Consider the following 23767-nt stretch of genomic DNA (forward strand, 5'->3'; position numbering starts at 1 on the left):
GAAAATAATTAACACTTAACACAAATGGAAGTTTGGGTCATTTGCCATCTACAGTTTCTAAGAATATAATGAATTTCAAACACATCTACAATTCTAAAAACAATATTCTCATCTATGACTGTACTCTGCAAACCACCATGAGGTACAGGGCAGGGCACATGTCCCATTGTACCATTTATTAGGGTTTCTTTCTGTTCCATTCCCTTATGGGGTGTGGGAAGAATGATTGTTTAAATGCCTCTGCATGTGCAGTGATTATTCAAATGAGCAATACATAGTGTGTTGTAGTATATTCTTAGACTATTCGTTTAAAACTGGTTCTTGAAGCGTTGTTAATAAATTTTCTTTGGACAGTTTACGTTTGTCTTCAAGAGTCTTACAGGTCAGTTCATTCAGTATCTCTGTGACACTCTCCCACAGATTAAACATACATGTGACCACTCATGTTGTCCTTCTGTTCATACAGTCCTCTCTAGCATAGGTCCCAAACACTTGAGCAATATTCTAGAAATGGTCCCACAAGTAATTTGTATGCAATCTCCTTTGCAGACTGACTGCACCTCCCCAGTAGCCTACCAATTAACAGAAGCTCACCACCAGCTTTATGTACAACTGAACTTACATTGTCACTCTATATCATATCCCTACAAAGTGTTACACCCAGGTATTTTTACGAGCTGCCGATTCCCACAGTGACTCATTGATATAGGATACTACGTTTTTTTTGTGAAATGCAAAAATTTACATTTCGGAACATTTAGAGCAACTTACCAATCTCTGCACTATGTTGAAATCTTATCAAGATCTGACTGAATACTCTGTAAGCTTCTTTCAGATAGTACTTCATTATAGATAACTGCATCATCTGCAAAATACTGATTTCCCAATTAATATCGTATGCAAGGTCATTAATACACAATGTGAACAGCAAAGGACCCAACAGACTTCCTTGGGACTCACCCAAAGTTACTTTTACATCTGACAATGACTCTCCATCCAAGGTAACAGGCCGTGTCCTCCCTACCAAAATGTTCACAATCCAGTCACAAATTTACCATGATACCCCATATGATCATACTTTTGGCAATAAGCGTAGATGTAGTACTGAATCAGATGCTTTTCAGAAATCAAGGAATACTTCATCTATATGGTTGCCTTGCTCCAAACTTTTAATATGTAAAGCGACATAAGTGCAAGTTGGGTTTCACATGATTGATGTTTTCGAAATCAGTGCTGGTTGGCATTGAGATGGTCACTCTGTTCAAGATGTCTCATTGTGTCTTATCTCAGAATATGTTCTAAGATTCTACAACAAACCTATGTCAAGGATATTTTACAAGTAATTTTGTGAATCGCTTCTTTTACCCTTCTTGTAAAAGTGCCTTTTTACAAACACTGGACACGGATTTAGTTTGAGGGACATTTGATAGACTACAGTTAGACGAGGGGCTCACTTGGCCACAAATACAGTTAAAATCTGATAGGGATTCCATCGGGACCTGGAGATTTGTTCAATTTTACAGATGTCATCTGTTTCTCAACACCACTGTCACTAACAGTTATTTCATTCATCTGGTCAGTGGTACGAGGATTAAATTGGGACAATTCTCTTGGGTTTTCCTTTGCATAAGGAACATTTAAAAATGGAGTTAAGCATTTCAGTTTTCGCTTTGCTACTATCAATTTCATTTCCTGTCTCATTTGCTTGGGACTGGACACTATCTTTCGTTCCACTAACAAACTTTACACAGTAGCAGAATTTGTTTGTTTTCTGTGGAAGATCACTTGCAATATTCTGCTATGGTACTCATTGAAGGCATCAAATTCAGCATCTTCATATCAATAGCCCTGCGTCTTTACACCTGTTATGCAATAATCACTGTTCCTTTAGAAGTTTGTTCACTGTGGCTGTATACCATGAAGTTTCCCTACCATTATGAACTGTTGTACTTGTTACATATCTATCCTGTGCATGTTCAAGTATTCTTTTAAACTTAAGTTTGTTTTACTTGCCCTTTGTGCTTTGGCGATCATTGATGCCAAAACTGCATCATGGTCACTTATATCAGTTTCTATGTGGACATTCTGAAGGTCAGGTGTATTGGTTGCCATTGGATCCAACATATTCCTATGGTGAGTGCCGTTCCTAACTATCTGTTCTAGGTAGTTTTCAGAGAATGCTGTAGCTATGTTTCACAGGATGTCTTTCATGCCCACCACTAACAAAATTGTTATTTTCCCAATTGAATGCTGGATGGTTAATGTCTCCACTGATGATTGCATGTAATTGGGGAACTTACATACAAGTGAACTGAGGTTTTCTCTGAAGTTTTGGTTACATCATGAGATGATTCTTGTCAGAATTTATATATTATGGAATTGAGGTATTATACTTGCTTTCATGAAGTCAGCCTTTACAACAACATTAATACCTTAGGGGGGGGGGGGGGTGTTGGGTACGATTTCACTCAATGATTGTTTCGAAACTGCAGTACAAAATTCTAGATCCTTGTACCATATTTCTGTTTCCAGGTGTCTTAACTTCAGCACCAATTTCTCATGTGGGGAAACTGCTCTCCTCGTCCAAGTATTTTTCTGTATTACACGAGGAGTTATGAGACTCAAAGTATAATCATATGTTCTCAAAACTATTCTAAAATAATATCGCAAATTGTCGAGTTCATTCGCCAACTAGCGGAGTAAATTTATGTGCGGAAACTGCCTTTTCTTAAGCTGCTACAGTTTGAGATTGTAAGATCTTAGTTGTTTGCCGCTGTAATTTCTTTCGTAGGCCGACAGTTGGATGGCAAGCAGTAGATCTGAACTTGTATCGGGTGAACACTCCGGATTTGAAACGCTTTATTGCATGCACAGACATTTGCGTAGATATATGCGCAAACAGATCGTTGTGTCTGGACGGTTATCAAGTGAACTGTTTTGACGTTTCATCATTTATAGACATACCACCATCTGACCACATCCAATTGTAGTGGAATGACGTCACCTTCGGTTTTGTTGGTGTATGGTGGGAATCGATCTTTAACATTGAAGTTACAATCGATAATTGTGTGGTGGCCGCCAAGGAAGTTCTTGCTTGCGGCTTACTAGTTAGTTATTATGTAGGAACTCTGGTTGTGTTGCCGTTTAAATTTGAAAAAGGGTGGTGCGGTAGTGACATTGTATGAAATTGAAGGAAAATTGTTTAGGGTCTCAGAGATTTGATTAAAGTGATGAAATGGATTCCCCGGAAGCCTTAGATGTATCTAAAGAGAATATTCAGCCACTGAGGCAAGGAAGAAATGCCTCACAACTGAGCGCAGCGCTTCAGGCACAAACAGACACAGCAGTTCTCCAAAACTTAGTGAAGAAGAGACAGTGAGTTTATTCACTATTTGATAATTAAGTTTGTGACTATAGTTTTACATGTGTAAAACACGTATAAACGTCCCAGAGTAATTGTGGTTACAGCATATTTCAGAATGTATCATGGTTCCAGTTTGTTTTGCGTTTTTTTCTCTTCAAGCATTTTCATTGTATTTAACAGTGTGTTTATTTTGAAAGTTCACGGCCTAACTGGGGAGACGTTTTTTTAGATTCTTGGTAATGAGGTATTTCTGAAGTAGACGTATAATTTACATTTTGGGTAATATTAGTATAAAAACTTTTTGACAATCCCTCGTCACATACCTAAATGCTTATTCCAAGACTTGTGTCCGGCGGGGACGGAGGGGGTTGAGTTTCTTGTGTGAGGTGTTACTGTTCCTAAACAGAAATAAAAGAACGCTAGCGTCTGGATGTAAAAGTGTAATTTTTATTTTGGACGCAACATACCATTATATTGAATATGATACTGACTAGGCTCTACAGTTTGGATGGTTAATAATTCTCGCTTATCCCCGCCTCCCCACGCCCCCTCCGTTTGCCAACCACATTCAACATTTAACTAAAACTGTAGCACTGCCAAGAAGAGAGACATACTTCTATTATATTGTTTGTTGTGTGTGTGTGTGTCCGCCCGTCCGACCCTTTAAGTTACCCCCCCCCCCCCCCCCTCCCCCAGAAAAAAGATCAGTTACAGCTCCAAACACTTAAATTTATATTCAGTATTAAACATTTATGAAGAAGTGAAATATGTTTCCCTTGGTACTGCTAGCCTTCACTTTTGTATTCTATTTCCATCTGTTCTCTTGGTAATTTTTCCATGTAGTGGTACAACTTTAAATGTCATTTCCTAACAACCTAATCCTCCAGTGTCACCAAATTTTGTATTTCATTTATAGGTAGCACTTGATTTGTGCTTCTCTTGTGACACTGATGTCTTTACACCCGCAGTACAATGTTGTTGACTATTGTTCCTGACTGCACCCACAGCTGTATTGATAAGCGTTTGATGTCCAGTTGGGGTAAGGATTTATCATGCGTGTAACAGGTGATGTAAACAGAGGGACTTCAGTCGGAGTCTGTTGTGGGCAGAGGGTAGTTGTGTGTTACGCTTGGTGGTGCAGAGTGCTACTTTTTAGGGAGGGTGGATAAATGGAGTGAGCCCACTGAGAATTCTGTGGTTGGTGGTTCATAGACTTATAAATGGGGATAAATTTAGGAGAGGAGTAAATGTGAGAAGTTGATGAGAGCAGTACGGACAGCATAAATTGAGGTCGAGTGGTAGAGGTTTTGGGACAGGAGTAGGGAGAAAGAATTAGGTAGCTGATTTTTTGAATTGAAAGATGTTAATGCATCATTTTTCAATAGTTCGTACTGGAGAAGCTGGTGGTTTTAGGCTTAAAGCAGCCATTCAAGTTGACCACCCCAAAGGCCCATGACTGTTCCTCCACTCAATCTTAGACAACTGTCCAGTTGACAACTTGCCTCTCCTCTAGGGCATACCTTGGCTTGATTATGTGGCTTCTTGAATTATATCGTGCCTTTTTAAAATTTAAATTTGGTTCCTACAGTGTTTGGCCTCAATTCTTCTCAAATTTCTCTGGAGTGTGAATTGTGCAGGGAAGGACAATCACCACAACTCTGGGTATTTGCCTGTGTAGTGGACATCATGAGCCCTATTTATGGGCAAACTAAAGCCTAAACCTGGATCACCACAGTAGCTAGTCCACTGTAGGGAATTACAACATAGCAGCATAGCTGTAGACAACTGGCAGTGCAGAGATAGCAGTGCTGGAGTGTGCACTGTAGACTTCCTTCACATGCCAGGAAGAAGCAGCCCATCCCAAATGGGGCGCCGAGACTCTACGAACACTGCCATTCCAGGTTGCTGCTGCGACAGCTGGCAGGCTTGTGTGGTGAGAGCCTCTGATTGGAATGGGTGACTTGCAGCAGATAGTTTGCCATGAAGTCATTCAAAGTAACTTATGCTGGAAGTCATGAGACTCTCGCAATCTCTCTAGAGACAGAATAGTTTGACCATCAACCAAACCTCAGTTCTTTGTGTGACTGATCAAAGATAAGTTTGGAGAGGTGACAGCATTGCAAAACACATGGAGCGGCTTCCTCCTGATTGCAACATCTAACACCATTCTGTCTTGCTGCAATGGTTAGCACACTAGATGCGCTTTATACAAGGCGTCAGTTCAAACTCTCGTCCAACCACTCTGAGTTAGATTTTCCGTAATTTCACTATATGTGTGATGTCTTAAATGATTATTGTAGCAGAATACTGTTAAGTGATCTTTCACAAAGCCCAAAGAAATTCTGGTCGTACATAAAGGCTGTTAGTGGCATGAAAGTTAGTGTTCAGTCCCTAGCGAATGAGACAGGAACTGAAATTGAGGGTAGCAAAACAAAAACTGACATACTCAACTCAATTTTTAAACATCCCTTTACAAAGGAAAAGTCAGGAGAATTGCCCCAATTTAATCCTCATACCACTGACAAGATGTATAAAAAGTAAGTATTGCTGTCAGTGGTGTTGAGAAACAGCTGACATCCTTAAAATAGAACAAAGCTCCAGGCCCCGATGGAATCCCTGTCAGATTCTGTACTGATTTTGCGGCTGAGTTAGCCCCTCTTCTATGATTTATTGTACATCACTCGAACAAAAAAACTGTGTCCAGTTCTGGAAAAAGGCACAGGTCTTACCCGTCTACTAGAAGTGATTCACAAAACTAGCCTACATGTCCAACATCCTTGACATTAATTTGTTGTAGAATCTTAGAACATATTCTCAGCTCGAACATAATCAGGTATCTTGAGCAGAATGACAGGGATTCCATCAGGGCCTGGAGCTTTGTTCAATTTTAAGGATGTCAGCTGTTTCTCAGCACCACTGACAGCAATACTTATTTTTCATCCATCTTGTCAGTGGTATGAGGATTAAATTGGGGCAATTCTCCCGAGTTTTCCTTTGTAAAGGGATGTTTAAAAATTGAGTTAAGCATGTCAGTTTTTGCTTTGCTACCCTCAATTTCAGTTCCTGTCTCATTCGCTAGGGACTGAACACTAACTTTCATGCCACTAGCAGCCTCCTCAATGCCAAGCAGCATTGATTTTTAAAACATTGATCATGTGAAACCCAACACACATTTTTCTCACATGACAAACTGAAAGTTTATATTAAGGCAACCAGGTAGATGCAGGATTTCTGAAAAGCATTTCAGTCAGTACCACACCTATACTTATCATCAAAAGTATGATCATATGGGATATCGTGAAATTTGTGACTGGATTGAAGACTTTTTGGTAGGGAGGACACAGCCTATCTCAGATGGAGAGTCATAGTCAGATGTAGAAGTAACTTCGGGTGTACCCCAGGGAAATTGTTCTACATCTACATTTATACTCCGCAAGCCACCCAACGGTGTGTGGCGGAGGGCACTTTGTGCCACTGTCATTACCTCCCTTTCCTGTCCCAGTCGCATATAGTTTGCGGGAAGAATGACTACTGGAAAGCCTCTGTGCACGCTCGAATATCTCTAATTTTACATTCGTGATCTCCTTAGGAGGTATAAGTAGGGGGAAGCAATATATTCGATTACTCATCCAGAAATGCACCCTCTCGAAACCAGGACAGCAAGCTAGGCTGTGATGCAGAGTTTGCTAAACATCTCCATAACGCTATTGCGCTTAACAAATAACCCTGTGACGAAACGCGCCGCTCTTCTTTGGATCTTCTCCATCTCCTCCGTGAACCTGATCTGGTACGGATCCCACACTGATGAGCAGTACTCAAGTATAGGTCGAACGAGTGTTTTGTAAAGCACCTCCTTTGTTGCTGGACTACATTTTCTAAGGACTCTCCCAATGAATCTCAACCTGGCACCCGCCTTACCAACAATTAATTTTATATGATCATTCCACTTCAAATCGTTCCGTATGCATACTCAAAGATATTTTACAGAAGTAACTGCTACCAGTGTTTGTTCCGCTATCATATAATGATACAATAAAGGATCCTTCTTTCTATGTATTCGCAATAAATTAAATTTGTCTATGTTAAGGGTCAGTTGCCACTCCCTGCCCCAAGTGCCTATCCGCTACAGATCTTCCTACATTTTGCTACAATTTTGTAATGCTGCAACTTCTCTGTATACTACAGCATCATCCGCGAAAAGCTTCACGGAATTTCCGACGCTATCTACTAGGTCAATTATATATACTGCGTAAAGCATTGACACTACCCTGTGGCACGGCAGAGGTTACTCTCACGTCTGTAGACATCTCTCCATTGAGAACAACATGCTGTGTTCTGTTTGCTAGAAACTCTTCAATCTAGCCACACAGCTGGTCTGATATTCTGTAGGCTCTTACTTTATCAGGTGACAGTGCAGAACACCTTCCAGAAGTCAAGGAAAATGGCATCTACCTGGGAGCCTGTATCTAATATTTTCTGGGTCTCATGACCAAATAAAGCGAGTTGGGTCTCACACGGTTGCGGATTTCTTCAGAGTAGATTCTTGATTTCCAGAAATGACATGATACGCGAGCAAAAAAACATGTTCTAAAATTCTACAACAAATCGACATCAGAGATATAAGCCTATAGTTTCGCGCATCTGCTCGACGACCCTTCTTGAAAACTGGGACTACCTGTGCTCTTTTCCAATCATTTGGAACCTTCCATTCCTCTACAGACTTTTGGTACATGGCTGTTAGAAGGGGGGCTAGTTCTTTTGCTTTCTCTGTGTAGAATCGAATTGGTATCCCATCTGGTCTTTCCTCTGTTGGGTGATTTCAGTTGCTTTTCTATTCCTTGGACACTTATTTCGATGTCAGCCATTTTTGTTTGTTTGTACGAGGATTTACAGAAGGAACTGCAATGCGGTCTTCCTCTGTGAAACAGATTTGGAAAAAGGTATTTAGTATTTCAGCTTTACGCGTGTCATCGACCAGAACTTCCTAGGATTTTCTGTCAAGTCGGTACAGAGAATTTTACTTTCGAATTCACTGAACGCTTCACGCATAGCCCTCCTTACGCTAAATTTGACATTGTTTAGCTTCTGTTTGTCTGAGAGGTTATGGCTGCATTTAAACCTGCAGTGAAGCTGTCTTTGCTTTCACAGTAGTTTCCTAACTTTGTTGTTGTACCACGGTGGGTTTTTCCCGTCCCTCACAGTTTTACTCGGCATGTACCTGTCCAAAATGCATTTTACGATTGCCTTGCACTTTTTCCATAAACACCCAACATTGTCAGTGTCGGAACAGAAATTTTCGTTTTGATCCGTTAGGTAGTCTGAAATCTGCCTCCTGGTAATCTTGCTAAACAGATAAACCTTCCTCCCTTTTTTAATATTTCTATTTACTTCCATATTCAGGGATGCTGTAACGGCCTTATGATCACTGGTTCCCTGTTCTGCTCTTACAGAGTTGAAAAGTTTGGGTCTGTTTGTTGTCAGTAGGTCTAAGATGTTATCTCCACGAGTCGGTTCTCTGTTTAATTGCTCGAGGTAATTTTCATACAGTGGACTCAGTATAATGTCACTCGATGCTCTGTCGCTACCACCCATCCTAAACATCTGAGTGTCCCAGTCTATAAATGGTAAATTGAAGTCTCTAATTGTTTAGTCCCTTGTTTGTATTGTATATTAATGACCTTGCAGATAAAATTAATAGTAAAAATCTGGCTTTTTGCTAATGATAGTTATCTGTAATGAAGTACTATCTGAGAGAGGCTACGTAAGTACTCAGTTAGATTGGATAAGATTTCAGTATGGTGCAGAGATTGGCAATTGGCTCTATATGTTCAGAAATGTAAAATTTTTCATTTCGCAAAACGAAAAATCGTAGTATCCTATCACTTTAATATCAATTAATCACTTGAATTGGCCTAATTGTAGAAATACGTGGGTGTAACACTTTGTAGGAATATGAAATAGAATGATCACGTAAATTCAGTTGTGGGTAAAGCTGGTAGTGGACTTTGCACTTCCCCAGTATTCTACCAATAAACCAATCAGTCTATAAAAGAGATTACATACAAATCACTTGTGTGACCATTTGTAGAATATTGCTAAAGTGTGTGGGACCAGCACTAGGTAGGGCTGATAGGGGATATTGATTGTATGTTTGTTTAATCTGTGGGAGAGTGTCACAGAGATACTGAATGAACTGGCCTGGAAAATTCTTGAAGATAGATGTAAACCATCCCAAGAAAATGTATTGGCAATGTTTCAAGAATCGACTTTAAAAGATTACTCTAAGATTATACTACATTCACCTACAGTCGCTCACATAGGGATCGTGAGGATAAGATTAGAATGATTTCTGCACGAACAAAGGCATTTAAACAATTATTCTTTTTGCACTCCATATGTGAAATGAAAAGGAAGAAACCTTAGATGTAGGTGTAGAAATTGTTTAAGGTAAATGCTGGGATGGTTCCTTTGAAAGGGCATGGCAGATTTCCTTTTCCATCCTTCCTTAATCAGAGCCCCTGCTCCGTTTCTTGATGGCATTGTTGATGGGATTTTAAACACTGATCTCCTCCTCTCTGTCTCGAGGTATATTTGTGTATACTTGTGTAGGTGATATTTTGGTTTCTTTAGATTCCCACTGAAGTTTAAAGCATAAGATGTAAGTTTTCATTGAGGCTTAATATGAAAATTGGATAAGAACTACGAGAGCCTGAAACAGCGAGGGGCGCTGTTTGTCTGCCATATTCAGAAAAGGCGGAACAATATTAGTTGACTCTGTATCATTTATTCCAGCATTTGAGGGTTGCACAGAGTATGTTGTGCTTTAAGTGCCTTGTATCTGCCCTACAACTTGGGTCGAATGTCAGGTTCAGAAGTTGACAATGTTTCATATTTACTAGAAGAAACAGTGAGTCTAAGACCTTTGATCAATTTCTGTAGTCTACTGCAGTGCTCAATAAGATTGATTGTGCTGATGTCTGAGGATCATGTCAGGATCTTCAGGGATGTGGACATCCAAAGGAGGTTCTTTCAGAAATAAAAGAAATGTTTAAAATCATGTTTCTGTATTCTGACAGTAATGAATGCAATTGGATGTGTGTATTGCCAAATGACTCACCACTAGCTAGACATCATAGTCATGGGAAGATTTCTTTCATGTTGGAACAAACTCTGAAAGCAAACAGGAAAGTAGAGGTTCATGTCATGCCTAGATGGAGTCTAAAACCGGTGAGTGTCCTTATGTGGTCCGACACTCCGGCTTTGTCCTCTAGTCAACATATTACCCCTCCATAACACTCATCACTGGCCATTGAAACGTGGCACACAGAGACTTATCGATCGGTGTATTTTACGGGAACAAACAGCTGCTTCTGAGGCAATGATTCTACTTGGCTTGCAGCCCACAGTAGAAGTTATGTGAACACTGAAGACAAAAACTTGCACGGAGAAAAAGTTTAGAATTAGCTAGACAACATGAATGAACCTTCTTTCCCCTTTGGAAAGAGCAGATAAGGAGTTCTTAGCCTCCTACTTAGTCAATGTATGGAAACCATTTAGTTCCAATATGATGAATACAGAGAAATTATGGATAAAGTTTAAATCAATTGTAAATCATACTTTGGAGAATTATGTGTCGAGTAAGTGGACTAAGGACCAAAATGACCTGCCATATTTTAACAACAGATTGTTGCATTCTCGGTTCAGAAAATGTCATGGAAATGTCGATAACAAACGATAGAAGTTTGTGCTTATATAATCAGACTGATACACAAAGCATAGAACTACTTTCACTGTAATAACTTAATGAAAGATCTTGTAGAGAACTTGGGAATACTCTAGCCTTAAGTAAAATTAATGAGCAGGTCAGAGGCTTTTATTCAGTCAAACATTGAACAGTCTGGCGTAGGTGGTAGAAGACAGAAATGAAAAATTAAACTTCACAATTTAAAAAATTGTTCATGCAGGAGAATTGTGCAGGCATAGCTTCATTGACTATTGCGCAGATTCTGGTATGGAGACAGATAAATAGGCATCCCTGCCATTGAGAAGTAACTGAGAGGGTGGAATTCCAGTTCACTCTTACGGAGATAACTTGTCAGCTTTGATACTTGCTCAGCTTGCATTCATTGCGAATCTCTTGCCCAGTGAAAAATCCCAAGTAATAAGAAAAAAATGCGCAGGGATTCCAGTTTATAAGACGAGTAGAAGGGAACTGCAAAATTACTGACCAATACCTTTAAAACAGGTTTGCTGATGACTTATTGAACATAATCTCAGTTCAAATGTAATAAATTTCCTTGAGACGGAACAGCTTCTGTCCTCTGATCAATGTGGATTTAGAAAGTATTGCTCATGCGAAACTCGGCTTGCCGTTTTTTCACATGATGTCCTGCAAATCATGGATGAGAGGCAACAGGTAGGTTCTGTTTTCCTAGAGCTGTGGAAAATGTTTGACGCAGTTCCCCACTGTACACTGTTAACAGGATCCTCAGATATTAGTGCCTCGGAGACTGGTTAAGAAATAGAACCTAGCGTATTCTCCTGGACAGTAAGTGTTAATCAAGGTTTTGTCAGGAATTCCCCAGTGAAGTGTGATAGGATCATTCTTGTTCTCTATATACGTAAACATTCTGGTGGATTGTTTGCTGCTGATGCTGTAGTTTACAGGAAATTGTCATTGAGTGACTTTAGGAGTATACAGGATGGCTGAATGCCAGCTTGCTCTAAATGTAGAAAAATTTAATTTAGTGCAGATGAATTGGGAAAAAAAAAATCGTATTATGTTCAAATCCTGTATTTGTGGAGTGCTGCGTGATAGTCGGGCCGATTAAACAAGGTGTAATGGTGCAATATGAAATTGAATGAGAACATAGGGAAGGCAAATGGATTCAGTTTATTGGGACAATTTTGGGCTAGTGTAGTACATCCTTTAAGGAGGCAGCATATAGAACACTTCTATGAGCCATTTTTGAGTAGCCTACTGCTACAGTGTTTGGGATCCCCATCAGGCCGAATTAAAAACATTTCAGAGGTATGCTGCTAAATTTGTTTCTCATAGTTTCATGAGCACCTCAAGTATCACAGAGAGGCTTTGTGTACTCGAATGGGAAAGATTTTATTGCCACCAATGTACATTTTGTAAAAAAGACCATGAAAACGAGGAAAGAGAGATAATGGCTTGTATGGAGGCATATATATGAGTGTTTTTCCCTTGCTCAACAGAACAGGAAAGGGAATGCTTAGCACTGGTACAAGCTAAGCTTCACCTTGCACTATGTGGTGGTTTGTAGAGTAGAACATCTTCACCATGTTATGATGATCAGTTTCACGACAATTGGGGGGAAAAAACCTAGGCTTCCCATCCTGATGGCATACATCTTTCTGGTAATCATTATCTTAAGCTCAAGTACACCAACCCTAAGATGGTGGCTGGAGGTATCTGCACATTCGTTCACACAAATGTCCGTAGTGAATGTGAGCCCTTCCAAACAGTGTTGGAGGGGTGATCACACAGATTTGAATGACCATTGGTATCACTATTTTTGAACTATTTACCTGCTGCCAACCACAGAAATAGGTTGCCTGATACAGCAATCCTCTGCCATTTTCCCTTCTGCTTGGCAATTGTAATGTGCGTAGCCCTCTGTGGCGAGAGTTCCAGACTCTCGGGTAGGGGGTCATATCATCTAATAGCTGCTTGATGGTACATTAACTGACCCACCTCTTCTCATGGACCATCTTGCGATCACTGTGTAGTGGCATCAGCAACAGAATTTTACATCAGGAACAGCATTTTACCCTCCCCCTTTCCAGGCACAAAAGCAAGGAGGAAGGATACTTTCCTACAATTTATTGTATGCTTTTCAGAGCCATTTAACAGTCATTTATGGAATGGGAAGTTATTCATGCCCTCAGCTCACCCCATGACACTGCTGCACACCCTCAGTTGAGCTCCAATCAAATGATTCAACAGCTGTATATGGATTGGAAAAATTGTTTCCAAAGTTTTTAATCGCATCTGTATCAGAGGCAGATTCCTCTGTGTTGGAACAGTATCATTATCCCCATCCTCAAGCCAGTAAAGATCCAACTCCTGTTGATACTTCCAACCAGACAGACTTACTTGTGTAATATGTCAGTTCCTAGAAAGATTGGTGTATTGCCACTGGTCATGCTAGTTCTTTGAGTTGTGGGGCTTTTAATCCATTGCAGGAGAGCTAACCCATAACAGACCACCTTTTTTTAGATTAGAATCAGGGATAAAATACTATCCTCTTATTGCACCTTTCCTATATTACGTAAAGAGTATGACACTGCCTGATACCATGTCATCTGGACCATAGTGTGCTAATGGTGCTATTCAGCCATATGTGTCATCCAATCATGATAGCCCTGCAGAAGCATAATCATAATAGTGTGGTGCTTCACACATTTGTCTAAAACTTCTTGTCCAGTTGATCAATCAGTGTTAGTCAGATTACATTTCAGCTCCCTGTAGCAGGAGAATGTGTCCACAGGGCTTCATCCCCAGTGTTACTCCTTTCTTTATAGTTATCAATGGATTTGTGGGCTCAGTGTGAATGACAGTTACTCCTACCTTCTAGATAAGTGACTTTTGCATCTGTTACAGCTCTCTGTCTGATCCTTCTGTGTGTCAGTTCCAAAGAGCCCACAACCCTGGCTCTCATTTCTCCTCCTGCCAAAGAATTGGTTGTGCACTTCTATTGATACAGCACAATCTGACCAGAACATTTTTTGCAGTACAACATCTGAAGGTAGTTGTACAATTCATCTTTCTGGGCCTACTCTTTGATAATAAACCGATGTGACAGTCAGATATGTCAGCTTAAACTGAGGTGCATGCAAAAACTCTGTTGTAAGATTTGGGGAGTGGATGACTCCACTCAATTATGAATATGCTTCTGTAGGACTGTAGTTTAATTATGATTGGATGGCAGGTACATGGTTCAATAGCACAATCATGGGTACTGCTAGACCCAGCCTAGCCACAAAGGCTTTCATAATGAATCCTATAGAGCCATCTGATTGAATCTGGGATCCTACCATGTTGGTTCAGTGTCACCAACCAGAATGCCTCCACTGTCTATCAGTTCTGAACCCTTTGTGCTTGACGTAGGGCTGGTCTCCAACTTGGAATTTGACAGGGAATCCAGTTGACTGCATCCATTGGGATCACTTCATGGCATCGCTCCATGGTGTGTACCTAGATTCTAGGTTCATGTATGTCCATACCATGGCCCCAAAACTAGTTTCTGCCATGTTTTATTAACACAGTTTTCTTCCTGTTGCCTGTGAATGCCAGAACACTAAAGTCATCTACACTGATGCCTCTAAACATATCAGAAGGATAGTATATACTTTTGGCCAGGAACTACATTCTCTGCCTATGTCTTCATTGCAGAAGAGGTTGCTGTAGATAGAGCCTTATATTTTATCAAGATCGTGATCAATTTATGATATACAGTGACTCGGTAAGCAGTCTGCAGGCTTGTGTTCCTTATCCAGAAGCTTTTATACGAGCTCAACCACATTGGCCTCTGTTTTCTTCTGGACCCAAGTCTTAAGAATATCCCCAGAAATGAGATGACTGACTGTTTAGATAGGATAGCAAACTCGTGACCAGCTCTCGCAATGTGTGTAACAAGCCCTCAATGCATCTGAAATAAGGGGACTGTCACAGCTGGATTGGGGAATGGTAGGCTATCCCTTCCTCCAGCAAACTGAGTTATCATGGTGGCCACTGCTGTGTTGTCCCTTCTTCAACTTACCTCGTAGTGTATGATTTTACATTATTCCTGGGTTTGACACATGGCTTTATATCGTGTAGTGACATAATTCTCCCCCCCCCCCCCCCCCCCCACACACACACACACACACACACACACACACACACACACACACACACACACACACACTGGTATAGCTGTGGTGCCCCTGACATTGGCACACATTCTAGTTCATTGCCCTCTTCTCACATTACTCCAACAAATGAGGAATCATAAGGATTTCTCATCCTTTATGCTGCCCAACAATGAAAGAAAAATTCACATATTGTATACTTTCTCAGAGATAGTGAACTTTATTCCCATACTAGATTTTAAAGGGCATAGTGTTGGGAGTACTACATTTACACATATATTATGCAAACTACTGTGAGGTGCATGGCAGAGGGTACATCCCACAGTACCATTTATTAAGGTTTCTTCCTGTTCCATTCACATTTGGAGCCCAAAAAGAATGATTGTTTGAATGCCTCTGTTAATGCACAAATCATTCTAATCATGTCCTCACAATCCTTAAGTGAGCAATATGTAGGTGGTTGTAATATATGCTTTGAGTAATCATTTAAAGTCTGTTCTTGAAACAGTATTAATACATTTTTCTTGGGATGGTTTACAGCTGTCTGAGAGTTTTTCAGTTCAGTTCTATGACACTCTCGCACACATTAAACAAACATGTGACCATTCTTGCTGACCTCTGTATACAATCAATATCCCCTGTTAGTCCCATCTGGCATGGATCCCAAAAATTTGAGTAAAATTCGAGAACCGGTCACACAAGTGATTCGTATGCAGTTTCCTTTGTACACTGATTGCATTTCCACAGCATTCTTGAAATAAACCAAAGTCTACCATCTGCTTTACCCATGACTGAACCTATGTGAACATTCCATTCCATTTCATATTCATACAAAGCATTACACCCAGGTATTTGTATGTGTTGGCTGATTTCAACAGTGACTCATTGATAAGGCAGTCATAGAACATACATTGTGTTCGAACATTATGAATTACCTCGAAGAAAACGGCCTATTGATGCAAGTCAAAATGGATTTAGAAAACGTCATTCCTGTGAAACACAACTAGCTCTTTACTCGTGCGAAGTGTTGAGTGCTATTGACAAGGGATATCAGATCGATTCCGTATTTATGGATTTCCGGAAGGCTTTGGACAATGTACCAGGCAAGCGGCTCATAGTGAAATTGTGTGATTATGGAATGTTGTCTCAGTTATATGACTGGATTTGTGATTTCCTATCGGAGAGGTCACAGTTCATAGTAATTGACGGAAACTCATCGAGTAAAACAGAAGTGATTTCTGGCATTCCCCAAGGTAGTGTTATAGGCACTTTGCTGTTCCTCATCTATATAAACAATTTGGGAGACAATCTGAGCAGCCGTCTTTGGTTGTTTGCAGATGACGCTGTCGTTTATCAACTAATAGTCATCAGAAGATCAAAACAAACTGCAAGATGATTTAGAAGAAACATCAGAATGGTGCTAAAAGGAACTCGTTAAACTTCGGTTACATGATAAATCAGTCTAATCTAAAAGCCTTAAATTCACCTAAATACCTAGGTATTACAATTACAAACAACTTAAATTGGAAGGAACACATAGAAAATGTTCTGGGGAACGCTAAACAAAGATTGCGGTTTATTGGCAGGACACTTAGATAATGTAACAGACCTACTAAGGAGACTGCATACGCTATGCTTGTCCGTCCTCTTTTTTTTTTTAGAATACTGCTGCGCAGTGTGGGATCCTTACCAGATAGGACTGACGGTGTAAATAAAAAAAGTTCAAAGAAAGGCAGCACGTTTTGTATTATTGTGAAATATGGGAGAGAGTTTCACAGAAATTATACAGGATTTGGGCTGGACTTCATTAAAAGAAAGGTGTTTTTTGTTGCTATGGAATCTTCTCGCGAAATTCCAATCACCAACTTTCTCCTCCGAATGCAAAAATATTTTGTTGACACCGACCTACATAAGGAGGAACGGTCACCACGATAAAATAAGGGAAATCAAAGCTCGACAGAAAGATATAGGTGTTCAGTCTTTCCATGCGCTATACGAGATTGGAATAATAGAGAATTGTGAAGGTGGTTCGGTGAACCCTCTGCCAGGCACTTAAATGTGATTTGCAGAGTATCCATGTAGATGTAGTAGATGTAGATAGCATACTACTTTTTTTTGTTAATGTCTACACCATGTCGAAATCTTATCAAGATCTGACTGAATATTTGTGCAGCTTCTTTCAGATAGTACTTCATTGTAGATGACTGCATCATCTGCAAAAAGTCTGATTTTGGTATTAGTATTGTCTACAAGGTCATTAATAGAGCACATGAACAGCAAGGCTCCCAACACACTTCCCTGGGGCACTCCTGAAGTTTTTCTAAATCTGACAATGACTCTCCAGCCAAGTCACTAATTTCAGCTGCTATGATTGTATAAGTGTAGGTGTGGTTCTGAGTCAAATGCTTTTTGGAAGTCAAGAAATACTGCATCTATCTCGTTACCTTGGTCCAAACTTTCAGTACGTAAGGTGAGGAAAGTGCGAGTCGGGTTTCACATGTTTGATGTTTTCAAAACCAATGGTGGCTGCCATTGAGGAGGTCATTTTGTTAAGGGGAGCCGGAACGATCCATCTCCTCCATGTTAATTTTAGCAAATAGAAGGAACATTTTTTTCCAAAACCATTAAACGTATTGCTCTGAAATTTGGACTACATGTTCAGTGAATATTTTTCTACAAATTTATAATGCCATATTAAGAAATGTTTTTTTTTTTCTTGTATATTGCCTAATCTGCAATCTATCAATCGCTTCATCTGTCAGTCTTCCTCTTCCTCCAAGGGTCTTACCATCACTAAGATTCTTGGATCCTAATGTCTGCTTTAGTTTGCACAAGCGAGCCCCCATGCACTAATGCACATGTCCAATGCACTCCGGTTTTTTAATGTGAATTTCATTCCCATAAGGTTTGAGTTCTTCTACAGCTTTTATCCCTTAGAATCACCATCTCCTAGATAGTTAGTGTATCGTACATTATACCACTCCTGTGATCTGCTTTCACTCCCTCTACTTCCACCGCTCCACTCGTGCCGTGAAAATTTGCTTCACAACTTTCACTATGTTCGTCCTTGGTATTGCCCTTACATCTACAATGTTTTGAGAGAATAGCTACATCAATTACTTTGCAACTATCTCCACTGGTAACTCACAACTCCATTTAGAGATTTATGACCTCTACATTGCCATGATCCATCGAAATCAACAGTTAAATCTGTACAATTCCCATTATCTGTCACAGCTTCTTCGACTGCTTTCTTCTTTATTGCTTATGCGATATCTTCAGCAGAAGATCCCACCAATTCATTATAAAATCCAAACTTGGTTGGTGGTTTTGCCAAGTTCATAATTCCACATAACACTGTCCCTGCAGCACTGCCCTTGCCAATGCACTGCAAGCCATACACTAGCCTAACATTTATATCATACATCTCCTTTCCACTATTACCATTACGAGGAAAACAAAACTTCTGCAACACATTTCTTACACTTCAATAACATTTTACATGCCAAACCAATGTGTGAAGTTATTTTAAATTCCAGTCCTCTTTCTTTGCAAACTTGGCATAATAAGCTACGTTTCAAAATATTAGAGAGCAAGGAAATGTTAATTACTTCATTCACATCATTACTGTCACTTTAATAGTTTTCAAATTTTTCTTTGCTGTCACAAAGTTTCTTGCTGGAAGAAGTTCTATCACATTCATTTGGAGTAGTTGGTGAAACAGTCTGAGCAGCATCTCCCTTCGAAACAAAAGATTTCTTCTTCCACTCATTGTGACTTTTCTTAAACACACGATTGCTTGAATGAGGCATATTGATATCCACAAACCAAATACGTAAAACACGTACGAGCAAAGTTCGTCAAATACCCACAATTGAACAGCTAAACAACACAAAGCAAACTCCACAAGTCAACACACATGGTATAGTGTTTATGTTTACTGATATGAACAGTCACTTGTCACAGAGATAAAACCATACAACGTTTGAAAAAAAAAACACTAATTCCGCAAAGAGACCCTGCTTGCAGCCAGCGAGCTGTGCCATCAGAGATGACACACCAAGTCGATATAACCGTTTACGTGCCACGTCAGCTTTGCAGCGATAAAATAACACACTTAGAATTCACTTAGAAGAGTGAAACCTGATTTGTTTTATTCAGAAAACTCCAAATAATTTTATAATGAAAAAATCGAAAAACATTAATTTTGTCATTTTCATCGTGCCAGCTCCCCTTAAAGATATCTCACTGTGTCTGAGCTCAGAATATGTTCTAAGATTCTACAACAAACCAATGTCAAGGAACTGGACAGGTAGTTTTGTGGATCACTTATTTTACCCTTCTGCCGGCCGCAGTGGCCGAGCAGTTCTAGGTGCTCCAGTTCGGAACCGCGCGACTGGTACGGTCGGAGGTTCAAATCCTTCCTTGGGCATGGGTGTTTGTGATGTCCTTAGGCTGGTTAGGTATAAGTTCAGATGTTAAGTCCCATAGTGCTCAGAGCCTTTTGAACCATTATTTTACCCTTCTTGTAAACATGTGTGACTTGTGCCTTTTTCCAAGCACTAGACACGGTTTTCTGTTCGAGGGATCTATGGCAGATTATATTTAGAAGAGGGGCTAACTTAGCCACAAATTCAGTATAGAATCTGACAGGGATTCCATCTGTCAGCTGTTTCTCAACACTACTCACACTAATACTTATTTTTATTCATCTTGGTAGTGGTATGAGGATTAAATTGGAACAATTCTTCTGGGTTTTCCTTTGTTAAGGAACATTTAAAAATGGAGTTAAGCATTTTAGCTTTTTCTTTGCCACACTAAATTTCAGTTCCTGTCTCATTCGCTGGGGACCGGACACTAACTTTCGTGCCACTGACAACCTTTACGCGTTACCAGAATTTGTTTGGGTTCTGTGGAAGATCTCTTGACAATATTCTGCTATGGTAGTCATTGAAGGCATCATGCGTTGCTTCCCTGAAAGCCAAACTTGTTTCATTCAACATCTATCTATCACCCTATGCCTTTACACCTGTTATGCAATAATCTCTGTTTCTTTAGAAGTTTCTTCACAGTGACTGTATATTGTGGAGGTTCCCTATCATTATGAGCTGTTGTATTCGTTACATACCTGTCCTGTGCGTGGTCAAGTATTCTTTTTAACTAAAGCCAGAGTTCCTCTAAATGCTCCTGACCTTTGCTGAAAGTTTAAAGTTCCCCATTGAGATATGACACTTTATCTTGTTTACTGAACATATATATCTTTCTGCTTGTTTTACTTGCCCTCTGTACTTTGGTAATTGTTGATGCCTCAACTGCATCATGTTCACTGATATCAGTTTCAATGCGGACATTCTCGAGGTCCGCTCTATTGGTTGGCATTGGATCCAAAATATTTTTATTGTGAGTGTTCCCATCTATCTGTTCTAGGCAGTTTTCAGAGAAGGCATGTAGTGAAGTTTCACAGGATGTCTGTCATGCCTACCACTAACAAAACTGTTATTTTTCCCAGTTCAGTGCTGGGTGATTAATGTCCCCACCAATGATTACAGTATGCTTGGGGACCTTACGTACAAGTGAACTGAGGTTTTCTCTGAAGTTTTTGATTCCATCAGGAAATGAGTCTGGTGGTCGATAGAAGGATCCAATTACCATTTTATGCCGACCTCTGATACTGAGTCTTGACCAAACACTCTCGCATACAACTTCAATTTCTATCTCAATGGATTTGAGTATCTTGTCTACTGCAACAAATATATCACCTCCATTTCCCATTTGCCTATCCTTTAAATATACACTTAAATTTGCTCAAAAAATTTCACTGCAATCAATTTCAGGTTTCAATCCACTTTCTGTACCTAGTTTATTTGAGCTTCGTTGATTTTCATATGCGCTTCAAACTCTGGCATTTTGTTGCAAATGCTTCGGCAGATTACCGTTAGTATTTTAATACTCTCACCTATGGGAGGCATCCCTTTCGATCTCACACTGATACTTCTGAGTTTCCTACAGCTATCATTATCTGGGCAGGATGGAGTCGCCTAATAGAAGAAGAAGAAGAAGAAGAAGAAGAAGAAGAAGAAGAAGAAGCAACCTTGTGTGCACCCCACCCACAGTCAGTTACCTGTGTAGCAGTGTCTGATGATGTGTAGTGCACCCTTGCTCTATTTAGGGGTACCCTACAGTTCTCAGCCTTTTGGCACAAGTCCATGAATTCTCAGCCTACTTTGTAACATATAATTCCGAGCCCCAGGTCAGCGGATGGGGTTTGCACATATCCCCTGGTACAGGCCAGGCCCGGCCCAGAGTGGGGTGGTTGCCTGAGCTGTTACCTTCCCAAATTCCCACTTGGTCTCTCTGTCAGAAGTTCAGGAGGTGAGACCTAAAGTGTGAACAATCACCTAATGCAGGTGAGCCCCCCTCCTCCTTACTAGGGGCCCCATTTGGCAGAAGTGCACCATCGGAGATGCTGGCGATCGTGGGGGATTTTTTTGCAATGAACCACTCACTTTCATCTCAGTCTCCATCTACTAAACATAAATGGAATGAGACTCACAGTTGAACAAGTTTTTTCCTGGTATCACTTACTGAAGACGGTCAGTCCTTTGCTATGGTTAATCTGTTTAGAGTTGGAAAGCTGTTGTTGCTCCCGTCTACATAATGGGAATTTGCTTTTGGAAACCAATAGTGATTTTCAAGCCCAACAAGTGCTTAGAGCTTCTCTCCTCCATGGCTATCCTGTTTGTGTTGAGGCCTATCGAATGCACTGAATTCTTTGTATGGTCTTATTTACACTCGACTGCTTGATGGTCTGACAGAGGAAGAAATCCAACCTACTCTCTGATTGGGGTATCACTGCAGGGCATTGTGTAATGAAAACTATTAATGCCATCTTAGTTCCTATGCCCACTCCTTTTCTCACTTTTGATTGAGTAGTGCTTCCATTTAAAATCAAAGCAGCCTGTGAAGTCACTGCAATCTGACTGTACATTCCAAACCCTATGCATTGCTACCTGTGTCAGCATTACAATCCCATTAGAATGTCCTGTAAAATCCCACTGCCAAATGTGTTACATGTGGTAGGAATGCTCACAAGGGCGATTGCTTGTCTCCTCCTCCCCACTGCATCAGTTGTAATGGAGGCCATGCCACCATGTCCAGAGAATGTTCTGTGTATCTCAATGAGCAGGCTGCCCAGGAGATCTGGGTAAAGAAAAAAATACCTTACCCTGTCACTCGAAAGTTGTTGGCTTGTCAAAAGCCCAGCCTTTTATCATCTGGCACTTATAGTACCATTCTTGCAATGACTCACTCCACGAAGGACATGACCACACAGACATGCAACCTCAAATTCAGCACTTCAGTTATCAAATTGCCTAGTATCATGGCAGTGTTCCTGTCTCCTTCTCTTCCAGCCGTGGACCAAGCCACCAAATCCTCGCTCCTGGCAGTGAAATTGCTTGCTTCACAACCGGCTGGCTGTAAACAGCAAAAGGAACACTAGTGCGGAGACTTCTTATGTCCCTCTAGTCAACAAACATCTAAGTCTTCTTCTGCCACTCCAAAGGTTCTAAAAAATCGAAGACAAATGGTCTTCTGTTTTGCCGACTCGGAGAAACTCTTCAACGGTATCGCTCGGCCGACCTCTGTTTCGATGGTGCACACCGCAAACGGTTTTTCTGCCCTGGAATCCGCAGGCCAACCTATAGAGAATGGTGATGACTAGATCTCATGGAGCAGGAGCCTCCAGCTTCTGCGCCTCGTAGCAGTGTCTTTGTAGGCTGGCACTCGGTAGTAGCCGAGGTGACAGCCTTTCATTTTTTTTTTCCTGCTCCCCTTTCCCTGTTAGGAGTCTTTTCCAATGGAACAATCACAGCCTGAGATCCACCAGGGAGTAATTAAGAATGCTCTTGAAATCACAGCGTCCACTTGTTTTGTGCCTCCAGGAAATGAAATTGCGTTCTTGTGACCTCTTTGACTGGTCACTTTTTTTGTCTGCTTTAATTTTCTCTCTCAGGATGCACTACATCTCGTGGGGCAGTCATGCTACTCATCCGGAATGACATTCATAGTCAAACCATCTCGCTGAACATCTGGCTATAAGCTGTTGCAGTCTGTATTTTCCTTACTCACTTCTCCCTTTATCTTTGTCAAGTCTGTGTCCCACCATCTATCCGTGACACCTGGTTAGACTTCCTGCAGCTCATTAGGAACTCCCTCAGCCTTTTTGCTGCTTGGTAACCTTAATGCACACCATCCCCTTTGGTGCTCTTCCAGAAACTGCCTGAGAGGTGCCCTCCTGGCTGACCTCAATTAATTCGATCTCATTTGCCCTAACATTGGAGCACCCACACTCCTTTCATAGCAGATAATGTCATTGTAAACCCCATTGGTATCTCCAGCACCTTAGGCCACCGTTTTGCAGGGATTTAGAGTTCCACCCTGCCTTCCTCCATTGGAAATGAGTGGAGGAGGTTTGCGTGATGCCAATCTCCTCTCAGAAATGTAAATGTTACAATGGCGCCT

At 40.6% G+C, this 23767-nt stretch overlaps 1 protein-coding gene across 3 annotated transcripts in view; it reads left to right on the plus strand.

Annotated features, from left to right (window-relative positions):
- The first annotated feature begins 3097 nt into the window (after positions 1-3097).
- The window catches only part of LOC126272178 (uncharacterized), a 143672-nt gene continuing 123002 nt past the window's right edge, over positions 3098-23767 (plus strand). Inside the window, exon 1 of one of the 3 annotated variants that reach the window (XM_049974829.1) lies at positions 3098-3375. In XM_049974829.1, coding sequence (XP_049830786.1) covers positions 3236-3375 — 140 coding nt within the window. In that variant the 5' untranslated portion in view covers positions 3098-3235. The remainder of the gene's footprint in view (positions 3376-23767) is intronic. The other 2 variants (XM_049974831.1, XM_049974830.1) reach the window with 2 other exon arrangements.

Source organism: Schistocerca gregaria, chromosome 5 (genome assembly GCF_023897955.1).
Source record: "Schistocerca gregaria isolate iqSchGreg1 chromosome 5, iqSchGreg1.2, whole genome shotgun sequence".
Lineage (NCBI taxonomy): Eukaryota > Metazoa > Arthropoda > Insecta > Orthoptera > Acrididae > Schistocerca > Schistocerca gregaria.